The sequence below is a fragment of the Platalea leucorodia genome (genome assembly GCF_965183815.1).
Source record: "Platalea leucorodia genome assembly, chromosome: 1".
Classification (NCBI taxonomy): Eukaryota; Metazoa; Chordata; class Aves; order Pelecaniformes; family Threskiornithidae; genus Platalea; species Platalea leucorodia.
In genome coordinates this window covers 82,756,505-82,777,548 of record NC_138823.1, presented here as the reverse complement: position 1 = coordinate 82,777,548, position 21,044 = coordinate 82,756,505, and the positions used below count along the sequence as shown (strand labels likewise).

Sequence of the window (21,044 nt, the reverse complement as noted above, 5' to 3'; positions counted from 1 at the left end):
TTATGCTGACATCCAGTAGATAGGACTGCTACATGGCAGAGATTGTATTGTATTGTATTAGTCAGCAAAAGAAAGCAATAAAAACAAAGAGACGGTCCTTTTTATACAGGAGAAAAACTGCCAGAAACCTGTGAAGTTCTTAAATAAGGAAAGATGTCTGACATCAATATTATTGTCTGTTGTTTTGTTTTTTACCTTTGGCTGTAACAATGCTCTTTTATCAGCTTTTCTTTATATTGGTTTCATATTTCCCAACTAGATTTTTTTGTGCAGATTCTGGATAACACTTGTAGAGTTTCCTTGAGTATCTCTATCCACACGGAACAGTCTGTTCAGTAGGAGAAAATTAATGGGAAAACAAGATGAGATTAAGCTATCAGTGTATCTCTTAACCAGTGGAGAGCTCTTAGTTTTGTGCAGGTTCTTCACCATCTCCAAGCCTTCTGTGGAGTTAAGCTGAAAGATGTGATTGCCTCTGTGCACTGTTTTGGGTATTTACATTGGCAGCTAAGGTGACCAAGACCCCGTTTTTCACCCTAAAGAAACAGACAGATCTAGGCAGCTTCAGTTAGCTGCCTAGGACAAGGACACTATGAATGTGCAAGGCTGAAGCTGTAGGGATTGGAAGGATTCGCTTAGTTTAGAAGTTAAGGTAGCTGGGTTGCAAAGTACCACTTTTTTCATCAAGAGGTAGCGTAGCCTTTGCCCTTGGAGGGGCTTGGGAACAGGTTGGTGTTGCTTAATACCCTTGTACCAAGGGAGGCTTAAGGTCACGTTAGTGGGATTGAAGGGTCAACATAACAGGCAAGGATGCATCTATATAGGGTATGCTGTTGCCCAACAGTTGCCTTTGATCATCTGAAATCACGTATTTAAAAAAAAAAACAAAGAACAACAAAATTATTCCAAAAATCTTCTTGTGAACTCTGCCAGTGAAAACAAGCATACAGCCTGGCTTTGAAAACGCCTTGGTCTGTCATGCCTTGGATCTGATCGGTGCTCAGCACATGAAGGGAAAAGGCTACCAGGATGGTAATTGGTAGAAGAGACTGCTGCAGCTTACATCGTGGACTGAAGCACATGGGAAAGTGCAGCTAAGCAGCGTGAATGTGTCTGAGAAGATACTTTTCTAAAACAATGACAAGGAGAATATTTAGCAGGTGGGTCTTGGAGGTAGCTAGCTGCCTGTTGGCACTTGATCTTCTTAGTGACATTCTCTGTCGTGTTCTAGTTCCTTTCTAAAGGTCCTCTAACTCTTGAATTTGTAGCATGGCCCGTGTGTTGACAAACAGCTCATTTTGCAATCAATTCTACAACTGACCTTGAGAAGAAAGAAGGACAATTTAGGGGTTGTAATGTTGTGCGCATTGACAAGGAACACAGAGATAAAGAAAAGCAAAGCTGATGTAAATTTGGGCGGTTGGAAACCCACCGTGAGTCACCAAACACGGCAAGGGCTGCAGAAGCCTAAGCATGTAAGGATGATTATAGAGTATGACATTTCCATCTTAGAAATGGCTTGATTGGTTGAAAACATCTAAACTTGTAGTTTAGTACTTCACTTTGATTATGGTTTTTAAGAAAGGAGCTTGGCTTCAGACATTTTAGTTTATAATTTAGAGAGACAACTGGATTCGATCCCACTGAAATTAGCATGGGACTAGCTGAAAGACGGGGTATACTTACCACAGAGAGGATATATCAAGGTCCTACCAAGAACAAGGGCATTAATTATCCTGTTTATGGCATACCCTTGCCCCTTCTGCTGCCTCCCCTAAAAAGCATGCCAAAATATGGCCCAGCCATCTTTCTGCTTTTTATGCTGACGTGTATGTGGTGGTTGACCTAGTTATCTTTGCCTCAGAATAAACTCAGTCATGATTACCGTCAATCCCTTTACCTGAGAGAACTGGGAGCGACGAAGGCTGTATCTGCAGTGTGGGGCAAGCTCTTCTGTTCCCAGGTTTTGCATCCTGATGCCTTGAAATTTGGTGTTGAAAACATAACAAAGTTTGAGAGCTCTTTTGTGGTCTTTCAAATGTTGTCTGCCTCTGCGTGTTCTGTGAAAGCACTGGTATTGGAATTTGGTAACGTTACTATAGCCGTGATGATTTAAAGGTATGAGACACGTGCAAGTTGTGTGGAACAGTGATAAAAATATTTTCCTGTACACATTGTCTAGAAGTGACATATAAGTAGCTTTCTAGTCAGCCAGTTGCACTGCAGTTTTATTTTAAGTTTCCCATATATTAAGGGTAAGCCCAGAAAATAATACTTGTTGAATAAATTGTCAGGTTGATACTAATACCCCTTTTTAAAAAAAAAAACCCTTACTTTTCAGACACAGAATCGGTTCCTTAAGTGACTCCAGGAAAGTCAGGGGTTGCTCAAAAAAAATCCAGAAACATAGTTTTTGAGGCATCTGTAAACATGTTTTTGTTTCCGTAATGAGCCAGATTTTTCCTGTCCCAAAGCAGAAAGTCTTGAAAGTGCTCTTAAGAGAGCTGGACAAAGTGCTGTTTCTCAATGTTAGTATATATATTTGTAACAAAACATCTTAATTCTGTATTTGATCAGTTCCGACATGCCTAGTACCAGGTTGCGAAGAATATATCGATTTTGGGTGTCTCTGAAGAAACACAATGATAGAAATCAAGGAATGCAGTTTCCTTGTGCCTGTTTTAATAGTGCAAGCAGTTTTAGCTTCTGTTGTGATTGTTGATCAAAGGCTTAGTCCAGGAGCAGCACATAATGCCCTTTAACAGAGTTCTCCAGCCTGCTCCTGCCTTCTCTCCCACCCTCCCTGTAGCATGAGATACACAAAGCCTGAAAGAAGTCCTTCCTCCCCGCCCCCCCGCACCACTTTTTGTCCCTCATTTATTTATTTAGGAAAGGAGGAGGAATGGGATGTCTCAGATGCTAGAAGTCTGGGAAGTACAGAGGGGTACCTTGATGTAGAGGGTTGAAAGGAGGTCATGAGAAAAACAGTGTGAGGTAAAATTGACGACCTTACATGGGAAGAGCAAGCTTGGGTAACACACAGAAATCATAAAGGATCCTCAGAAATAGACAAGTTATTGTGGAAATGCGGAAGTCTTGACATAAAAGGGAGGAAGGGGGAAGGTGGATGGTTGCTGGATATGGAGCAAACCTGAAAGGATATACTCAAAAAAGCATGTGTGAAGGGGGAAAGATGGAGATCAAGGTGGTCCTGGTATATTTAGTCTGTTTGGTTTATAGGATTAATGAAGTGATCTTGCATTAGGGCAATTTCCTTTTTCATTGCTTTTTCTGTGTAGAGAACCTGAAAAAAATTTTGAAGGGGAAATTTCTTACTCTACTTTTTCCTCTTTTAGTCCGAAAGCCTTTTCTACATGGGAAGGAAAGACATTTCAAACCATATTTAGTGCATCTATTGCAAACTTGTTTCTTCTAATTTTAAGCTAACTTGAAAAAGTGTATTTAACCAATAAAGCTTTTTAATCTACATTTGTTTGGCATCAAACTAAACTATAATGATTGTGTCTTCCTTAAAACAAACAAACAAACAAAACAAAATCCTTCATGTTAGACAGGACTACTCTGACCATTGCAAGTTTTTCTAGAGTATTTCTGTGGATATCAGAAATCGTTGTGAGCTCTTGAACCTTGTTAAAGAGCTAATTGGTTTTGAGTGTTCGAAGAAGTCTGGGGTGATTTCAAGACACAGGTTCAAAGCTGATTGCTATCAGAAGGCCACAAGCAAAAAAAAAAAAAAAAAAAGTATTCAGAGAACTGATGAAAAATCTCTTCCTTTCTCAAGTACATCTTTCATTTTGACTCTTGTGATGCCATTGCCTTGCTGAATGTCTAGCTGAGAAGACAGAGCTTGAACTTCTAATTTTGAAAGTCCTCTTACAGGCTCAGCAAACAATCTTATTTCCTCTTTTTGTGCTAAAAGGAGGAGCAGGAGTGTCTGTGGTTTGTGACCAAAAGTGTTTTGGGAGATGCACTATCAATGTAAAATTTCAGTAAAAATTTGGAAGTGGAAAAGGAGCCCAACCTTTTAATACGGTAACCAAAGCACTGTGTTGGGATTCAGGCTGAACTTTCATTTATTTTAGGGTTTAAATAGATATATTAGCGGTGATCTGATAACAAGTTGTTGCTGATTTAGTCTGTAACAAAGTAATTCAAGAGTTTGTGTGTGGTTATCTGAAGTGTTGAGTTGGTCATATAACAGGAAAAGTAAACTGCCCTGTTCATTGCCACGGATTTAACAAGTCAGGCTTGTGATAGGAGCTCTACACAGTATTTTTCTGAAATACCCCTCAAACTATTTCATTTGGAAATCTTCAGAAATCCTGTCCGCTTGCTAGTGCTCTGGCAGATGCATGAGCATTTTTCCTATTCATAACTGCTTTGGAGTGCTTTCATTAAAACAAGTAATTATTGACTGCAAGAATCAGATTAGAAACTGTAAAGAACAAAGAGAAAATTTAATTCACTCTCTTTTAAGCAAAGTGGAAGTGACATTCTTATGTGAAAATACCTTTTCTGAAATTTCATCCAAACGGCTGCCTTGTGATATTAGCATAATAAAGTAATTTAGAGATCCTACTTGACTGTTAACTGCTTTAATTTGCCACATGATGATGCCTGGTGCAGAAATAGTGTTCAGGAGACAATGCACATCCACTGAACAGCCCTGCATTTTTTGTGTATCTTTAGGCCTGTTTAACTTGCTGCTAAGCTGCTTGCACTTGCAAAACCAGCAAGCCTGCCCTCCAAGGAAGGGGCAGCATTGGGCGGCTGCTCAGAGTCCCCAAGGGAAGGGAAAGCAGAGCCCTGCCAACAGGGAGGTGGTGAAGCAGTGCTCTTCTGCACGTGGGTGCAGGTCGTGCCATGCCTCAAGTCCCTGGCTTTGTGGCTCTTAGAGGTGCCAGGGTAGAGGCTAGCAGGAGTAGGATCTACTGTTTATAAAATACTGCTACGAGTAAGAGCGTGTGACAGTTACTGGATGGGGAAAGTAGTAAACCTGGAAGTGATGTAGGAAATTATTCTTGCAGCAGATCTTGCTGCTGTTGAGTATCCCAGGGGAAACTTACAAAGACTTTGGGAAGATTTGTCTTCCGATGGGAACTTATTTTAATAATGGGAATAGTTTTTAATAATGGTGCTGCTTCAGCTCATCAATACCTTGCTGAACTACCTTGAGTTAAGGTGGAACTTTCACGTGGGCCAGCTAACTCCTAGTCAGTCCGTGCAGGTATCTAGTTGTGGCTGCTCCTGGGTTGGCTTATGACACTTGGTAGATGATAAATCTGATCCACTGTGTCTGTGAAGAATATAGCTTTTTTGTGATCTTGCCTTGGGATGAGGAAGTTGTTTTTTTGAGGGCCTGAGTTTCTTCTGTCTTGTATCATTATAATTTGGTGGCAATCTGTGCACGCATTTAACTTGTTCTGCGAAGAGGTAATACATACTCAAAGCACCAGAAGACTGAAACCACAAAATCGGAGCTATTTCAGTAGAGGTTGTGGTTCTTCACATTTTTGCTGAAAGAAAAAGAGAGAGAGAAGGAGTTTTTAAAATAGTGACATGTCCTAAGCATTAGTCCATGAGGTGATTTAGGAATTGTTTTCATCAATATTGTTTTTGCTATTCACCAGGGTTCTGTTATTGCCATAATACACTACCTGTTTCTCTATGATACCTTACCTGAATTACGAGGCAATGAAGCCAGCTGACTTTATTTAATAAAAAACTTCTCTTATTCGCAGTAATGACTAATATTTGGAAGTGTTTATTTTTAAAAAGTTATGCTTAAGCCATGTGAAAGACTGCCTCGTGTTAAGCAAGTCTGTGCAGAAGTGGGCTGCTGTCGCCTCTTATGATATTTACCTTTTGAAACAGGAGAAGCAAGAAAAGTCACGCTGTAGCCAGTGGCGGTGCAGTTTTGCCAGTGCTTTATCAAGCAAGATCTGGGAGCGTGGTGGTGATGTTCTGTCAGGTACTTGATCACACAGAAGCTATAGAGTGGATGCTTAAAGTTAGATGGTATCATGTTTCGTGGGGATTTTTTTATTTGCTTCTTTGCTATGGCATCTGTTGTGATGGCGTGCCTCAAGTTACCTTTCCTACATTTTAGTAAGACTTTAGTCAGCCTTTAATAAGGTAAAGAGGAAGATCTGTAGCAGTCTGTTTTATTGGTCACACTTGCACTGTATTCATGCAATTTAAAAAAAAAAAAAAATCTCTTCAAATTTTGCCCATGCAATCTGTGCTGAAATACTTATCAAACTGAGGAATTTTGTTCTTGAACACTTCTTCGTTAGTTATTTAAGAACCCAAGAGGGGATGATCCCAGGAAATTAAGCTGTTGTCTCAGTGCTGTAATTGCCCTGCGATATGATCTTGTGTTGAAATCGTATCTTTCCTCTAGATGGAACCTTCTGAGCTATTGCACAGCATGGTTGTTTTTTTTTTATAAAACACACACATTGAAAGTTCATAGCTCTGTAAAAGGTACTTGAGTTACAGTGAGGAGGAATATTCCCCTCGCAGCTAATAAAATTGTCATAATTTCAAGGACGCTGCTGTAGTCCCCTTAGCAAAAGCTCAAAGCTGCTACTTGTGTTGCGTCCGATGGAGGACGAACAGGTGGATTACGGGGAATGTGACAGCAGGGTAACAGTGAGAAAGGAGAGCTGCTACACAGCGATAATTACTTGTTAATTAAGGAGAAGAAGAGGGAGGCAGGTAGATGTGGAATGTAAGTGCTGTGGAAGAGAGTGACAGAGAGGAAGGGAAAACGTGGGGGAGCTGATGGTCCCTGGGTCTCAGTGAGCGCCCCCACGGTGGCTTGCCGGAGACGGGGGCGGCTGCAGGAGGGGCACGTGGGGCTGCGTTTCTGTGGCGTGCAAGGTGCTGCTCCCCTTACCCAGCCCTTTCTGGGTAGGGTGCTGCGGAGGTGAAGAGAGCTCCAGTCCTGCTGTCAACTTCACAGCTGGTTCCCGTCGGCGATGAAAGGGTTGACTGCTGGTGAAGCATCTGTCTGTAGAGGGGGACCGTGTTACAGGGCTGGAGGCTTTGCAGCCTGGCTCTTAGCAAGTCCGCAGCAGGGCTCTTGAAGCCAGGTGTCAGCTTCCTGCCTGTAACCGCAGAAAGGGTGCTTAACAAAATGAAATTAGTATCACAGCGGTAACACCCTACACACCATATTACATATCAATTAATTTCACGTGCCCCAGAAATGTACTGGAAATTCTGGAGATAACATGCTTAATGTTACCTCCTACCTCACTTAATTTGATTTTATTTGAAAAATATATTGATGTGAATAGAGGGTGACTGAGAAAATGAACAGCATTGCGAAGAGACTGTTGCAAATGATCATGTTACCGCAGCCTAATGAGTTAAGGCAATGGGAATGGGTGTAAGCTGCTACCTGGGTGGTTTTAACTGATGTGCTCTCTAATTGCAATGGGATAGAAATAAATGCCTTGTCAGCTGCTGTTGTGCATCAAACTAGTAATAAATTAAGCTGCAGAAACGCAGTGTTTTGGGAACATCTGCCAGTTCATGTGTTTTTCTTAGGGCCTGCTACCATATAACGGTGCTGGTGTCTACCATAATGTCTGATACTTCTGTTTTAAAAATAAGTAGCAGAGAAGGACTTGGATACTCTACATGGAAATATGGACTCTTGCACCAATACTTGGGACACAGTCAGGTTTTTAGCAAGTTCAGTGAGTCCCTAAGAACGTGTGAGAAGCAGCTGTAGACCAGCGCTTGTAGGCGTTACTGTGCAGCTGTAAGTGGTGTTAAGGCAGGGATTCGTGCAGCCAAGAAGCTCTGTGCTGTAGGTGGAGTAAGCATGAAAACACGACGGAGGTGGAAACAACTTTTGCCATTCTGTTGCTTTTGATGAAAGGAAGAAAGCAGGGAAAAATACTAGCCACCTTTATCCAAAGGGTTGCTAGGCTTTTGCAAATGTGTATTTGTTGTCTTTCATTTGGGAAGTGTTAATCTGTTCCACCCTGTGTGTACTAACAACTCGGGGGGGGGGGGGGGGCTGTGTGCTTGCAGACCTACATTGGTTCGATCGTTGCCTCTGTGAACCCTTACAAGAGCATCGCGGGACTGTACGACTGCGCCGCCGTGGAGCGATACAGCAAGCACCACATGGGAGAGATTGCACCTCATATCTTCGCTGTGGCCAACGAGTGCTACCGCTGCCTCTGGAAGCGCCATGACAACCAGTGTATCCTCATCAGGTAAATGATGCTGCTGCTGCTTTGATTATCCCTGCTGGTGAGCCTTTCGAGGTGATTTAGGAACACAGATTTGGGCCACGTGGAGAGGAGAACTCCCAAAGAAAGCAGGCTTTTAAACCATCAAGAGTTTTGGGAGAGATTTCTGAACTTGCTCTGTATTGTTCTGTGGACCTCTAACAAAATGTTAATTTTTCTTACGCACCTTACAGTTTAATTTAGTGAAAAAATCTATTGTATTTTTGTGTGTTTTTTGCTACTCACACATCTGATTCTACCCTAAATGCTTTCCCCACCAGTTTAAACATCCTTGTGCAGCTCAGTAGTTTGTCACCACTAGACCCTGAAAGATCTAGAGGAAAAGAAAAAATAACCCATCAGTCTTGAGAAATGCGATAAATAACAATAGCAAAAGAGAAAACCCTCCTCATTTCAGCCTGATTTATCTTCCTTACTTAATCTCGTTGTGCTTTAATTTAATGGTGATTTAACAGCTTCCCATTTGATCCACTGTGTCGCTGGTATTCAAGATCTCGCTGCTGCTGAATGTACGTTGACAGCAGTTGGCATTTCAATAGCTTTTCACTGCTTTCAGCTCCTCCTTCCTTCTTGCTCCAGAGGAGCCAAAAACGCAGCCAGCTCTTTTCCCTTTCCTCTGCCTGCCAGCTCAGCTGCGTTGGCTTGCAGCGGACAGGGAAAACCGAAGCCTTGCCCGCCGGATTAGGAGCAGCAGCTCGGTGGTGATGGCAGTGTGGCACCAGCCATCAGTCTCCTGGGCGGGGGTGATGTTTGGGGGGCTGAGAGAGCTTGTGTTTCCCCTCCCTCTCCTCTCTCGCCTTTTTGTGATTAAGCCTGTTTGCTCTCATCTTCCTGCAGCCAACCAGCACAAGTTAAATACGGAGAGCTCTTCCGACACAGGATGACATGATTTTGTCTGTCTCCTGATCTCCACGGGAGCCCTTGTGACAGCCGCGGGACCATGGCATGGAGCAGCCCATGGGGCAGTGAGGAGATGAGGCAGAGTGAGAGCAGCAGCTTTTGCAATAGGCAGTTTCTACTGGCATTTAAGATTACAGGCCAGTTTGCAAGGCTTCCTGGATAAGAGGAGGATTTAGCGCATGTAGTTCAGCACCCAAGCTGTTGTTAGAAATGTGGATCAGATGCAACACACCTAGGTCTGGTTCCAACTTTCTGCAAGCTCTCAGGTCTCAGTCCCTGCCTGCCCTCACCTCTAGGCAGGTCCTGCCTGGCAGTGGCACAAAGACAGAGGGGGCTGTGTGTGTTTTTCAGCTTTCTTCAACTGTATTTTTCCTTTTCTTTTTCTTTTTCTTTTTTTTTTTATTTTTTATTTAATACATAGTGCTATACATATAAAGCTGAGTCCAGGTGTCACTCCGAGAAAAAATGAAATGCACAGAGATCTTTGTCATGCAAAATAGCTAGCCTGGAATCATGATTTCATGGTGTAATGTCAGGTAATAACTTGTGAATAGCCCACATACCCAAATTTTGGGGGCCAAATTAATTTTTGGTGCCTAGAAGGTGGCCGTTGTTATTTTCGTTAATGCCATTTTGTACTGGCCCAAGTATTTTACCTTTCCTTCCAGTTCCCCACAAGCTGCCAAGAGAGAAGCAGGTTGTGTCCTAAAAAGGGCATAAGCAGAAGTCTCTGATGTTCGAGAGGAGTCTCCAGCAGTCCCTGCTCTGTAAACCGTGTGCCTTGGTACAGATAATCTATAATACAGAGAAGTTTTGCATTAGCGGTTCCTTTTAAAATTGTTTACTGTGGTCATGGATTAAAACAATGATTTGTATAAATTCAGTGTTTCAGACAAGAGCCGTACTACAACCTAATAAGGGTAGATTGTTTCTACAGAAATTGAAGGAACATGCAATTCAAGACAAAAAATAAAAAGTAAAATCTACTTTGCTAAAACACTGTTATCTGTTGTATCTGTGAAGGAGTCAGAGCACGATTTTTTTAAATTACTGAAGATTTTCAGTGGCCCTCATGAGGTTTAGAAAAGTCCCTGTGATCATATACTTAGTTTGGGCTTCAGAAGTGGAGGTATAACAGTGTGCTCGTCATCTTCAGCATCCTGGTCATTCCTGCATCTTTTACTGGCTTAGAATTAGATGTTGCAACAGGACACTGTCAGGCTTTCTTGGTTACTACTGGCATTTGAAAAAAAATGGTCAAGTGGACCTCTGTAATGTCTGAATTCAGGCAAATATTCTGGTCTTGTATTTAATGTAAGAGATGATAAAAAGGAAAATTTTATTCCTTCACAAAAACACAATACACAGTTACATCCATTTAAAATGAGTGAATTGTTCATGTAGGCTTCACATTCTGATATCAGCTCTTCAACTGCTCCTGACTTTGGGGTCTAAAAACTCGGTAGCAAGTTGTGACAGCCCCATGAAATACGGTACCGACCGCTTTCTTATGATCCTCTGGACTTGAAGTGCCCCCTGCTGGCATCCAGAATTAGTTCAGCTTTGTTTTGGAGCTGCTTTCTTGAGGCCTCGGGTTGAAAAACCTGTGACAAAGCTTCTGCTGTTTTGAAAAGCTTGGGATATTTGTCTGGGTGGGGTAAGATGAGAGGGTTAAGGCAAGAACCTGAATTAAAAGCTGTCATCAGTAGTGACTCAAAATGTAATATAAATGCGAGACAACTTTTCCATAACCACCCAGACCAGAGGTGAAAAGGAAAGAAATACAGAAGAGAGGATATTAAATGGAGTCATCTGAAGATGCTTATTTATCAGTCTGTGTTACACAGGCTTATTTTAATTCATGATAATGCTGCATAAAAATGACTTAGCAGACTAAAATGTCAAGAAAATGGCACACTGAAGAAGCTACACACAACCTGTGCATTAGAATATTTACACAGTTGTGAAATGGTATTTTCACTCTCCAAGGCTAAAAATTGCTTATCTGGCTATTGAACTAGAGTTTTCATGTAGACAAAAATGTCTACGTCAACGAATGCTTGGTTTTGTGTTGATCTGAACCTTACTGCAGAGTCCAGTTTCATTTAAAACAGAAAAAAAAAAAAAAAAAAAAAAAAGCCCACAACAGTTAAATTTGATGCTACAACAGACATGTTAAAAAAAAAAAAAAAAAATCACATCTAATTTTTCAGCTGGGTGCTGTGGCAGGAGCATGAAGGGAGTCCATCTCAGTCAAGTAACAGCCGAACAGCTTGTCCTGATGTAGGGAAGGGACTGAGTTCCCTCATGATTAGCTGATGTTTGGAAGTTGGGATCAAGTTCAAACCTCCATCCCTTTATTGTAAGAATAGGAAAATATCTTTAGGCGTTTTTTTTGTTGCTGCTCTGTTTAAGGTGGTCTAGTCCGTGCACAAGCAAACACATGCTCTTCTCTCAGATACAATAGCAGCTGATCCACTTTAAAGTACTCAAAAAGAAGTGTAGAGCAGTTGAAGGAGCAGCAACAGTCACCTTGAATTACATTCAAGTCAGTGCTGTGAGTGGTAAATCACAGTCTGACACCAGTTTGTTCTCTCTCTCATCATATGATGGCCTGACATTTTTGTTGTTGTTCAGCTTGAAAATCAACGTGAACCAAAGTACTCTTTGGATGAGACCCAGACTTGTGATGGGAAGACGTTCTTATGAGACTGACACATCAAAATTCATGTGTGTCTAAGAACTATATTTGCTGAAGAAGCCTATTTTGTCTGTGTATATGACTCTTTGGGGTTTTAAAGCCAGCAGACAGAACTGAGAAGTGATTTAGAGTAGTGTTGATACCGCCTCACTCGCGTTACATCCTTCAGAATGAGGAGTCTCTCTCAGTGACCCTTTTTTCCACTGCAGCAGTCTGGAGTCCGGGCTGCTGTGCCCTTAGCGAGATGCCATGCATAGAACAAGTCATGGAGAAAGTCTAAAGAGCTCCTAAGTGGGGGCCTTGTGGGTTGCTGTCACACTTAATATATTCACAATACTGAATGTAGTGATGTGGAATGAGCTGGGCACTTAAACTCATGGGGTGGAAAGGTTGCTGGAAAGGTTGGCTGTGCACTAAAAAAATTCACCCTTTTATTGACCTTGGCAGCTTCTTTTAAGCGTAGGCTTTCTAAGGAGTCTGAAAGATTGATCTCACTTAACCTACCATTAGTGTGTGTACTGTAGGGCTGAATAAACAACTTTAAAGTTTAGCATGCATGTTCTTGATTGTCATCTCATTAATAACAACTGTCTTTTATAAAGCATTTTGTAAAGGAAAAATGCAGAGCCAACTTGATGCACATAAAATTATGAGTCCTGAGCTGAGTAACACCATGCAGGGGTGAGATCTTACTGTCATGCCAGAGGGCTCCAGGAACCCATCCTCTCAGTGCTCAATAGTAGTTGTAAAACTAAATAGAATAGAGCAGTTACTAGTGAATGAATAGAGAACATAGAGTAAGTCCATCCTTTGCTCATATCTGGACTATTTTGCATGAGTATTTTTCCCCCTTGCTTGATATCCAGGAGGACTTTGTGGAACTGGAGGTGGTTCAGAGGAGAAAAAAAAGGAGTGATCAAAAGTATAGCATGGCTCCATATGTGGGAATGGCTAACAGAGACGGGCAACTTGAACGGGGGAGGCTATCCATGAAGTCATGCGCAGCAGAGAGAGGGAGCGCTGGGATGAGGTGTTGGTTTCTCCTTCCCATACATGAACTAGGGGGCATCCAATGAAGCTAACAGGAGGCAGATCTGAAATGACAAGACCTGTTCATATGCTTTTTAAGGGAGCACGGCTAGAAACTCATGGAAGATAAACCCGTCAAGGGTTACAAGACACATAGAAACCAGGTTTAGATCAGGAACCCTCTGAACAGCAAATAACTGGAAGCTGGAAGAACAGAGATGGGGAGTATCACGTGTCTTCCCTGGCCATCTCCATTTGGCGACTGTCAGAGACGGGACACTGGGCAGGTAGATCTTTGGCCTGACCCAGTTCTGAGCTGCTCCTGTTCTAAGAAAAAATCAAGAACATACAATTGTGTATAATACCAACTGTACCAGAGATGGGCACAGGAAATATTTTTCCATCAGCTTCGAATATCTTACTTGTAGAATTGCTCTTGATTATGGGGGGGTAGCTCTCAGCTTCCGTAGAAGTACAGATGCTCCAGACCGTGGGACAGAGGGCGGCGGCAGAGGGGAAGGATGGTGTCAGTGAAAGAGCTGGCGTTCTCCTTGGCACCCATGTCCCTGCTGTTGAGCTATACACTGCTCAGAGGGTGAGAGTTTAGGCAGGAAGAGGTCTGTATCACTCAATGATTTTTTGCACTAGGCAAGGATAACACAAGGGTTTGTGAAGCTCTTTCAAAAGTAGCAGTAGAAATGTTTTGCTAGTTCTTTAGTGTACGAGGAGCCAGTATTAAATACAGGGAATATTAAATATTTGCTTTGTTGGCAAAGGAGCATGAGTGGGTGAGGGCCTGCAAAGAGAAAGGGAATGAACACCGAAAAGGCCAGACATCAAGGGTAAAACTAAATGAAAAATACTACAGAATGTGTTTGCGATGGTATGATGGATGAATCACACTTGCTGGAACATATCAGCAGGTAGCATATCTTGTATGAAGTTTTATGAAACATTTTAAAGACTCTCCGATTCTTCTTGGGAAGCACTTAAATCTCAGCTACAAAACTCTGTGTCTCATTATGTTTTCTGAATGCCTCTTCCCTGATTATTTTTATAATTGTTGGCATTCATTTGCAGCAAAATTCCATGCCGCTTTCTTGGGCTGTACCTTTCTTCTTTGATTCTTACTAGAAAGCATCATTGTACTTTGCTGTAACCTAAAATCACCAGGGTCACCACTCAGCAGCGGCACAATAAAAGACTGTCGAATAAACTAAGCTTGCTCCACATGCCCAGTTGTGCTCCATCAAAGTCAGTGACAAAACTCACGCTTTCTACAATGAAAAGGGTAGGATAACACCAAAACGTACCTCCTTTCATTGGGAGTAAACTGGAATTAGGCACAGCTTAATTAGGAAAACTAGGAATTAGGCTGCAGCTTAGGATATAATGCTATGACTGCAGATGGAAAGTAAGCAAACTAGACAAACTTTAACCACAAGTTACGTTTCTTAATGGCTCACGGTGTGTTTTTGATTATAAGGCTACATATTTGAAAGGAAATGATATTGGGGAAATATCATTTTTTATACCCTCCTTTTTTGGAGCGTTAGTTTTGAAGAGAAGAGAAATTGAGTATATTGCCTTCTGTTTGTATCAGCATGATTGCTTATTAACAGTTTGTTTTTAAAATATCAATTCAGCATTATCAAATAGCTTTGTTCTGCTGTGGGTGAAGATGAGAGGTTTTAGTTCTCTGATGGTGATGTGAGATGAAAATTGTATATTTTGAACTCATGAATCTGGTTTATTTGGATGGGAATATAAAAAGTTTGTTTAAAGAATATGTAGCTCAGTAAGAATATCAGTATTAATTATACTGGTAGCCTTTATGTGTTATAACACACATTGGTGTCCCTAACCTCCTCCTTTTCACAGCAGGGCTCCCTCCTTAGCAAGACTGCTGTAATATAATCCCAAAATTTCCCAGCTTAATTCATATTCTGGACTTTCTCCCCGACCGTTGCCATGCCTTTGTTCTAACTGTTTTTCCACCTTGTTCAGAATTGTTGGGTAGTTTTTTGTATTCAGGGAGATCTTAGTTGCCTCATAGGTGTTCTCTACATCCTTACACAATCAATGCCTTGAAATGCTGTCTGAACAGTGGTATGAAATCTAAAGATAGCTTGTATTTTGTGTTGAATGTCATATTCAGCAAGCTTAAAGGCATATCCTGCTGCCATTTCAGTATCATTTCTAATCACCCCGGTCTTCCTGACCGCCAGTAATTTAGAGTTTGGAGGGCTGGCCAGACAGAGGGCTTTTCGCCTGGCAGCTGGAACTGTGCAAATGCTTTCCTTCTCTTCTTCTTTCAGTGGCGAAAGTGGTGCTGGTAAGACAGAAAGCACTAAGCTGATTCTCAAGTTCTTGTCTGCAATGAGCCAACATTCGCTGGAGCTTTCCTGCAGAGAGAAGACCTCCTGTGTGGAGCAAGCTATTCTTGAGAGCAGGTATTAGATCTTTCAGTACACGGGTATTTTTTCCAGAAGACATAAGCCTTGTCATTGAAATAAGAGCTTGGAATGTAATTAAAGGTCTGGGTGTGTTTACTGAACAATAAAATGAATATTGGAAAGGAGGAAATTTTCCATTAAACAAAATTACCTGGCTGCTCTAGAGAGTTGTGAGCACAGTGGGATATCTTAATGAAGCAAAAAGATGCAGAGTTTTGCGATGGACGATGCTTTAGTGGTGGCTTTCATTTTTGTTTGGGGCTGAATTCAGATAATCAGAGTGAGGAAAATGGGTGATGGGAGGGAGAAACCATTGGTTTGGTTTGTATAGCCTGAGGATAAGGTAGAACAAGATAGAGCGTGGTAAGGATAAAGTGTGCAAGTGGTAAAAGCATGCTGAGGAAAGTGAGGATAAGGAGAACTGATAAGACAGGTGAGTCACTGCATCAGATAAATTAGGCACACTCTACGCAAGCAAAAAAAAAAAATCTCAATGTTCAAATGAAGTAACACATGGTTCTAAACTGTTTAAAAACAAAGACAATTTGAGATGTTATTACTTTTGTTTATCATTCTTCATCTCTGTTTTACCTGCTGTAGCTTGATGTAATTATTTTTTTCATCGCCTTAGGACAAGGACTATTTTCCCTACATCTGTCTAGCAATTTGCATGTGCTGAGATTTCTTATTTCTATAATTTGAGTACTGCAATGAGAATTGCGTGCATCTTTTGAGCCGTTACAGATTAAGCTGCAGAGTAGTTTAGTACGATTAATCTTCCTGTTGCTTGAATACTTGCACCTTTTGATAGAAAATTGAGATGCCTGTTGTTAATAAATTGAGGATAACACTGAGGATGTAGGCATTGGCTGAGGAGGGTGTCAGAAGCAAGCTTTTCAGAGTGCTATTCATTTCACCAGTCCCATGTGAAACTGTTGGCATGCTGGTCACACGTTAACGCTCTGGTCGTTCTTCTGTATTTTCACAGCCCAATTATGGAAGCTTTTGGCAATGCGAAGACTGTTTACAACAACAACTCAAGTCGCTTTGGGAAGTTTATTCAGCTGAACATCTGTCAGAAAGGAAACATTCAGGGAGGAAGAATTATAGATTGTATCCTCATTTGGTAATTTTACCCCTGTTTGTGGGCAGCCCCCGCGTACCTGCTCTGTGGAGGGCTGAGAGAGAACTGGCTCAACCTTGTCTGTCCTTTCACCCCATCCTGAAACATACACAATTAAATTGAGCTGATGTGGGTGGGAAAGGGAAGCAGTAACAACAAATTCTGCATATATTTGTGCACACGCACACATGCATTTGTGGCGGGGTGGGAGGTATATACTCTCAGAGGACCAGGATTTTGTATTGCTACTGCTAGCGTGGCTCATGTGCATGTTCCTACGTAGTGAGCTAAACCAGCCTGAGTTTTGGGGATAACTTCAGCTGTCAGCTATTTCCCTCATTTATTATATCTAAAGATCAGCTGCTTAGTTCTGGAAAAGTACTTGAAAGAGCGGAGCTGCTGAATTTCTGCAGCGTGAGCATGGACGGGGCAAATCCTTGGATTTGTCCTGCGTTTGGCAAAATTGGACTGTGAGCCAGCTCTACAAGAGCACCAGAGGTATGGGGATAAGGAATATACCAAGGTGATCCTACCTAGTGTTTTGAACATAAGCTGCTTTTGCAGTGGGACAAATTTAATCCTTAAAGCTGTTCTCAAGCTTTAGGGAAAAGTAAAGGAAAGCAGATGCCGTTTAAAATCCAGAACATGAGAAGTCCAGTTTTGATGGGGTGGAGGAGAAGAAGGTGTGGGAACACATTGGTATTAGCACTGCTGCAATATTATCATTGTTGCCACTTTATTCATCTTGTTATGGCAGTAGGCATGTTATACGAAAAGACCATGATGCTCTTCTGGTTGTCTCAAATGAAAGAATTAAGGAAGATTATAAATAGATTGTGCATTAATTGCTTTTTACTTTATTCCTTGACTGAAGTTTTTCTTCCTGGCTATAGATTTATTGGAAAAAGTAAGTTGATGTTTGCTTTTGCTCAGTTAATTTTGTTTGATTTAATATTTTCTTTGAAACTGTGGATAAAAAAATTCTCCTGAAAAATGATTGCTTAAATGGAAACTATTTTTTACTTTGACAGAATCGTGTAGTAAGACAAAACCCCGGGGAAAGGAATTATCATATATTCTATGCTCTGCTGGCAGGGATAGAAGAGAGAGAGAAAGGTGAGTGGCAAAGCACAAGTCACAAAACTGTAGTGGCTCTCTGCTAGCACTCAGCCATGGTGGCAGCAGCAGAGAATTTAGCTGCAGAAACCCGCTAACCCAAGCAGAGAGATAGGTTATTTATTCAGCTGGGATTCAAGGAGTGTGAATTTGAGCTCAGCTTGATAAAGCAACCTGCTCCGTTGAAGAATGTCACCGAGCTGCCGGTAATTTTTCTCCAAGCTTCTGTTGTGGCCCTGGGAAAATTACTTGAGGACAAACATGCTTCATTTTGTTCAAGTTGAATATTTTTGCTGGTACTAAATAACTCCCCAGCAACAACGAGAAATAATTCTGGTTCCTCTAATCCTCTCTCATAAAGAATAAATACACTGAGAAAAAGAAATTGCATTTGTATATGTGCAAAATTGCCTAAAGCTGTCTCAGCATCTCCCTTTGGGCCTGCTGTCTTTGCACGCTAAAAAAGTAGAGTTAACTCCATTGTGCAGCTAAAGAAAAGAAAAAAACAGCAAAATAAAACCCCATATCTGATTTTAATATTAAACTTTGTTTTGTGTATCATCATGATTTCTAAGCAAATGAATTGTGAACTATTTAACTCTGTCATAGTAATTTGTGGAGTGCTTTTGTTTTGGGATTTTTTTTTTCAGTCGTCCTCTTTTCTCTCCTCATTAGATGCTTTTTACTTATCTCTACCGGAGAACTACCACTACCTGAATCAGTCTGGATGTATAGCGGATAAGACAATCAATGACAAGGATTCTTTCAAGGAAGTCATTGTGAGTTGTTCCCCTAGTTCTTTATGCTTTAAAAATGCTGGAGGTGCAGGTGCCTAGGGCCCATTGAGAGAGCAGGGGACAAAGCCTTCTTGTGCTTACCTGCGCTCTCTGCCCTTCTGCCTCTATGTGCAGCTCTCAGAAGAACTAAGCTTATCTACATTTTCTTTACCTTCCTTACCAATACTTGATTTTTACTCTATCATTTCAAAGCGTGCTATAATTTAGTGAAAAGTTTAAGGTTTGAAATACAAAGAGTATCAGTTAGGAAGACAGTAAGGCATTTACGTGCCTTTGCCCTTGCCTACATTGTTTTATATTACAGGTATGTCTGCTTCCACTGTTTTTCCATCCTAAAGCTTTGGCCAGATCATGTAGCATCTACTGGGTCAAGTCCACAGTGCAGCACGTGGGGAGCGAAGCAGCTGGGCTTCTGTGACTCTCTAAGTTGCAGCTGGGAAATCCAGTTGTATGGAGTAACTTAGACAATAGAGTTGAAGAAACTGTAAACACAGATTAAAAACCAGGTCCTGATGGAGTCTTTCTCTGAATGGCTTTATGTCTTATACCCACCCCACTTAGCTACAGCAATTAGTCTATACTGACTGTTAGAATAATTGCTAATTGCTTGCTATATCACTGAGGTGATATGTGTTAGATTTTAAAAATCAGTTAAAATAATGGTTTTTATGCCCTTCACCAAAATGTTTTTGCTTAGCCATGTTAATCTCTTTGCCAAATTGACAAGTTAACGCATAGCGGATGCAGCAGTTCTTTTTAGTGCAAAACATCCTCATCTATAGGATGGTGGGAGAGGAGGGGTGTTGGAAAAGTTAATGAGTTATCTATGTTATAGTCACATGGCTTAAGCTGATTAGCCTGACATTTAATTTGTGCTAATCATCCCAGGGTAGGCAGAGCATGAAATCAGCTGGGCAGGTGACACTTGCGTGTTGCCTGCAGTGTGGGCAGGCTTGAAGCAGGAGCAGGGGCTGAGGCTGCCAGGCTGCGGGCCCACGGCAGGAGGCAGGCAGAAACCCCGCAGTTCACCCTCGCCTGTCTTTTCCTATTATAGTCATCCCTTTTCCTATTTTTATTGTGGTTTAAGTGCCGGAAATTTTGCTTAAGTGAAACTTCTGTGGGAAACAGGGAGGAACTGCATGGTGAGCATGGAGACAAACTCGCAGTGCTGATGCCTTTCTGTTGTGAAAGGTCTTCTATACAAAATACACCTTCAACCTTTATCTCTTCTCTACTTCTAATTGTGGGATGAGTCTGAGGCTTTTCCATTTGTAACTGATGATTTATGAAAGATAAAATGTGTCCTGTGTCATCTGTCAGGCACCTGCAGTGACCATAACGTGATGAATCTAGCTGTAAGGGTATAAAACTGTGGTCTGGTCTCAGACAGGCTCATATTAGACCCAAATTTGGGAAATTCTCGTGATTTCCAGGGGCATACAATTACTTACCCCGTCTACGTCAGAGAAAGGTGTATGTTCCTCTTCCTGTTTTAATGTTTCTTTAGATAGGGCTTTGCCGTTCTCCTTGTTACATAGTTGAGCCTTGATCATTGCCATAGTGGTTATTCATAAATTCAACACATTTTATATACAACTCTTTTTCTTGCTCAGTTTTGCTGTAAGATGTCAGACCGCACTGGTAAGATGTGTGTTTGGTCTTCGCAATTTGCCCAGAATATGCTTCAGAAGGCCTCCTCTGGATTCTCCATGGCTGAGACAACAAATGAGCAAATCTTACCTGTTGCAGTGTTTCCTCCCCCATGCCTTGTTTTACCTATAAGGCTAACTGGCAAAATTCAGCAAAAACACAGAAGAGGTTATCAGTTACTCATACAAATTAGTGAAATTGCATCTGATGCATAACTCAGTAGGGCATTTCAATGTTTATACAGAAGAATTCCAAAGCGAATTACAGGATCCTTACAGCAGGAAAAGGAGATTTCTTATAACCAGAGTGATACTTGCATGTTCCAAGTTGTCCCCGTGCTGTATTACGGTGTACTCAATTTGGGATGATACCAAAGGCATTACCTCCTGCCAGCCCTCTGTTGGTCCTGACTTGCCTTTCTAAGGCCTGACAACACAGTTGGTGGGTTTGTCCTTGTCCCCATTTTTGAGTCAGTGTGCATGTTATTGAGGAAGCTCACATGTCATTCCAGACTGCAATGGAAGTGATGCAGTTCAGCAAGGAGGAGGTGCGAGAAGTTTTGAGGCTGTTGGCTGGCATTTTGCATCTAGGAAATGTCGAGTTCATCACTGCTGGTGGGGCACAGGTGTCCTTTAAAACAGGTGAGAAGGCTGTGCTTCCTTGTAGTATGTAAATGTTTCTTGAGGTTGTGAAAGGTATATTCATTGCTAGTATATCTGACCATAGCAAGGACAAACAGTAAAAGAGTCTTACTGCTTTTTAGCATCTGTAAATGTTGATTAAAATATTATTTGGGTTTTTTTTTTTTGACAGATAAGTAAAATTAGTTTGCTGCTGGATGCTAGGTCTGAATTAGGGAAGACCTTGGGCACATATTTATTCCATCAATAGTAGTGAAATTCCATTTTAATCTAATTCCTTCTTTGAAATATTCTCAAGCTGATAAAACATAAGTGCTTAAGTATGTTCCTTCACAGA

At 41.4% G+C, this 21,044-nt stretch overlaps 1 protein-coding gene across 1 annotated transcript in view; it reads left to right on the top strand.

Moving 5' to 3' along the window:
* MYO10 (myosin X) overlaps nucleotides 1–21,044 on the top strand; it is a 172,963-nt gene that overhangs the window by 84,924 nt on the left and 66,995 nt on the right. Inside the window, exons 4-10 of the mRNA XM_082323081.1 lie at nucleotides 8,071–8,258; nucleotides 15,243–15,377; nucleotides 16,369–16,493; nucleotides 17,397–17,410; nucleotides 17,535–17,619; nucleotides 18,295–18,398; nucleotides 20,578–20,707. Coding sequence (XP_082179207.1) covers nucleotides 8,071–8,258; nucleotides 15,243–15,377; nucleotides 16,369–16,493; nucleotides 17,397–17,410; nucleotides 17,535–17,619; nucleotides 18,295–18,398; nucleotides 20,578–20,707 — 781 coding nt within the window. The remainder of the gene's footprint in view (nucleotides 1–8,070; nucleotides 8,259–15,242; nucleotides 15,378–16,368; nucleotides 16,494–17,396; nucleotides 17,411–17,534; nucleotides 17,620–18,294; nucleotides 18,399–20,577; nucleotides 20,708–21,044) is intronic.